At 63.6% G+C, this 2,805-nt stretch overlaps 1 protein-coding gene across 1 annotated transcript in view; it reads left to right on the forward strand.

Moving 5' to 3' along the window:
- Nucleotides 1-1,631: 1,631 nt before the first annotated feature.
- LOC105306161 (protein S100-A9) overlaps nt 1,632-2,805 on the forward strand; it is a 3,610-nt gene continuing 2,436 nt past the window's right edge. Inside the window, exons 1-2 of the mRNA XM_011381073.2 lie at nt 1,632-1,705; nt 2,350-2,447. Of these exons, the coding sequence (XP_011379375.1) occupies nt 1,632-1,705; nt 2,350-2,447 (172 nt within the window). The remainder of the gene's footprint in view (nt 1,706-2,349; nt 2,448-2,805) is intronic.

The following is a 2,805-nucleotide window of genomic DNA, read 5'->3' on the forward strand; positions in this document are numbered from 1 at the left end:
ATGCCACCCCGCCCCCCAGAGTCACCGTTCAGAACCAGAAAAGTTGCCCCGACTCACGCCCTAGCAGGAGACTCTGGGTTTCCCCAGGAGAAGACCTCCCTCACCTCCCACCACTCCTATTAATGGATCCAGCAACAGGCTGCCCGTGTCCGGACGGCCACGTCAGCCCTGGCCTCCTCGAGTCTGGGCTGGCGGGGACCATGGGGCCTGCCGTGGCCTTTGGACACGAGGGAAGCCACTGGCGACAGGGGTCCCATGTGTTTCAAAGTCCCGTCCGGCTGCTCACTCCGGCCAACAGCCGATCCCCTTCTCCCCACCCCCACCCACCGCTGTGGACGGCTCTGCAGAACGTCACGGGGCAGCCGTGCTCACGACACGCTCACGTGTGCCGGGTGCCCTGCATTATCCACTCACGAAGGCTCACGCGGCGCCCAAGCCTGCCCCCGAGCTTGGTGCTGCGTGCGCCACACTTCACTGGTCATGTCTTTATTTTCCTTTAAACTCACAAATTTGAGAAGCAGGAGTTTTCACATAAAAGCTCAGATTTCCTGGGCCTCTGGGAGGTCCGGCAGCAGCACGTGGCCCCCTGGCCTGGGGCTGAGTCCCAGCTGTGCGTCCAAGCTAGGAACGCTCCCATGCACCACGCTCCCTAGTGTCCCCAACACTGAGGCCCCAGGCCAGTTGCCACAGTCGCCCTGCTGGTGGTGCTGGTGACATTCTTAGGCGCGGCCAGCCTCACCAGCTTACCCTAGGTACCTTGTTCCTGGTCCAGAGCGACAGGTGCTTCGACAGAGGCAGCAGAGGGCGCTGTGGGCACACACAGGAGAGACGCCCAGGTATCTGCCCTGATTGCCTGAAACCGGGGGTCCCCGACTCCCAGACCGGCACCAGTCCGTGCCCTGTCAGAAACCCCGCTGCACAGCAGGAGATGAGCGGCAGGTGGGTGAGCGGAAGCTCCATCCGTGTCTGCAGCCGCTTCCCCAGCACCAGCATCACCGCCTCAGCTCCGCCTCAGATCATCAGGCCTTAGATTCTCATAGGAGCAGCGGTCCCTGGTGCCACAGCGGTCCCTGGGGGCCGCTGCCTGAAACACTAGATCTTCTGACAGACAGGAGGGACAGAGGGACGGCTGCTGCTGCTGCGTGCACTTCCCCCGTCAGAGCAAGCAGCGGAGGCCCCGCTGGGGACGCCCTCGCTGGCTCCGTTCATTCACTCGTCGGCGATTCGCTCCTTCATCCAAGCAAGCACTCAGCAAGCCTTTATTAAACACTCTGTGCACGTGGCCCTGTGCCAGGCCCTGTCCTTAGCTCCCAGGGGTTTAAATGTGATTAGGAATTCGGGCGATAAGTTGGTGTGTCTCCTCCACGTAGAGACTCGCTCACCAAGTTCCCCCAGCATCTGGCATTAGCGTCTGGCGCATAGTAGGTGTTCAGCTGACGCTCATGCGAATGACCGAAAAGATAACTATAAATAACGCCCCTTGTTTACCGAGCTCTTCCAGCCTTTCATGTGCCGCCTCGGCTCTCGAGGTTGGTCCCGTCGTTATTCCCATTTCACTGGTAAAGAAAGTGAGCAGCAGAGAGGTGAGGTGAGTTGCCAACTCTGTACATCTCGGCACCGCGAGACAGGACATGCTCGGGGCCAAGGTGCAGCAGACGGGCTGCCTCGGGCCTGCAGAGGACATAGGAATTGGGGTGCCGGGGAGGTGAGGGGAGGCTTCACCGGGCCAAAGGACCAGTGCAGACGGAAGAGGACACCTTCCCTGATGGACGGACAGAGGCCGGAGGGAGCAAGGAGTTAGGGAAGGCGCCTGCGGCGAGTCCGGTCCTCCAGACGAGGCGCCCTGGGTTGGGGGGCGGGGGCGAGGCCGGGACGCGGTCCTTCGGCCAGCGTGAGGTCACGTGAACGTGAACGTGAACGAGAACCAGCTTCACTCCAGAAGTCAAGAGAGCCAGAAGTGGCGGGAGAGAGGCCATGTCCCCCGGGGAGACGCACGGGCCTCCTGGGGACCGGCCGTGTGCAGGGCGTGGGGGACAGGTGGGACCACACTTTCCCCCGGGAAGGGCATTCCTGGGGCAAGAGCACTGGAGACAGAGGCCTGGAGGTGCCCCTGGGGGCCGCAGGAGGGCGGGCCGGCCAGGCAGGGCAATGTTCGGGGTGCGTGTGTGCTGCGCTAAGCGGCCAGCTCCCCCCTGGGTGAGCCAGGGCGGGCCAGGTCCTGCCCAAGAGGCCACAGAGAGGCAGTTGTCTTCTCGGTTCTATGCTCCTCGAGGGTGTGGCTCCCATGAGTTACAGGGGTGATGCTGACAGCCTCTGAAACACTTTAAGCCCCGAGGATCTGTCACCCAGACTACAGGAGGCGGGTGCCATCCGAATCACCCGCAGCCAGGAACCAGGATGTCTGGGCCCCGTTCCTGATGTGTCACCAGCCAGCTACAGGACCTTGCGTGGGTCCTGCTGCAACACAGGGGCCTGACCGCCCCCAAGGGCCCTTCGAACCCCAACTCGCCCCTGTGGATCTAAGAACCCCGTCTAGCCCTTGCCCTCCTGAGCACTCAGCACAGAGCCGGGGTGGGGGGTGGTGGCGGGGGGCTCAGCCGTCCGTGCTGGGCTGCCGCCCGGAGAGGCAGGGTAGGTCGGCCCCAGGGTCTTCAGCCTTTTCCCCCGTCACCAGCTGTCACAAGTGGGAAGTGCCACCTGCACGGGGCAGCGGGGAGGAGGGGTGCCAGAGGAGAAGCAGCCTCTGGCTCAGCTCAGGGAGGGCGAGGGCGGGGGGAGGGGGGCCGGGGGCGGGGGGAAGTGAAC

Source organism: Pteropus vampyrus, unplaced genomic scaffold, assembly GCF_000151845.1.
Source record: "Pteropus vampyrus isolate Shadow unplaced genomic scaffold, Pvam_2.0 Scaffold426, whole genome shotgun sequence".
Classification (NCBI taxonomy): Eukaryota; Metazoa; Chordata; class Mammalia; order Chiroptera; family Pteropodidae; genus Pteropus; species Pteropus vampyrus.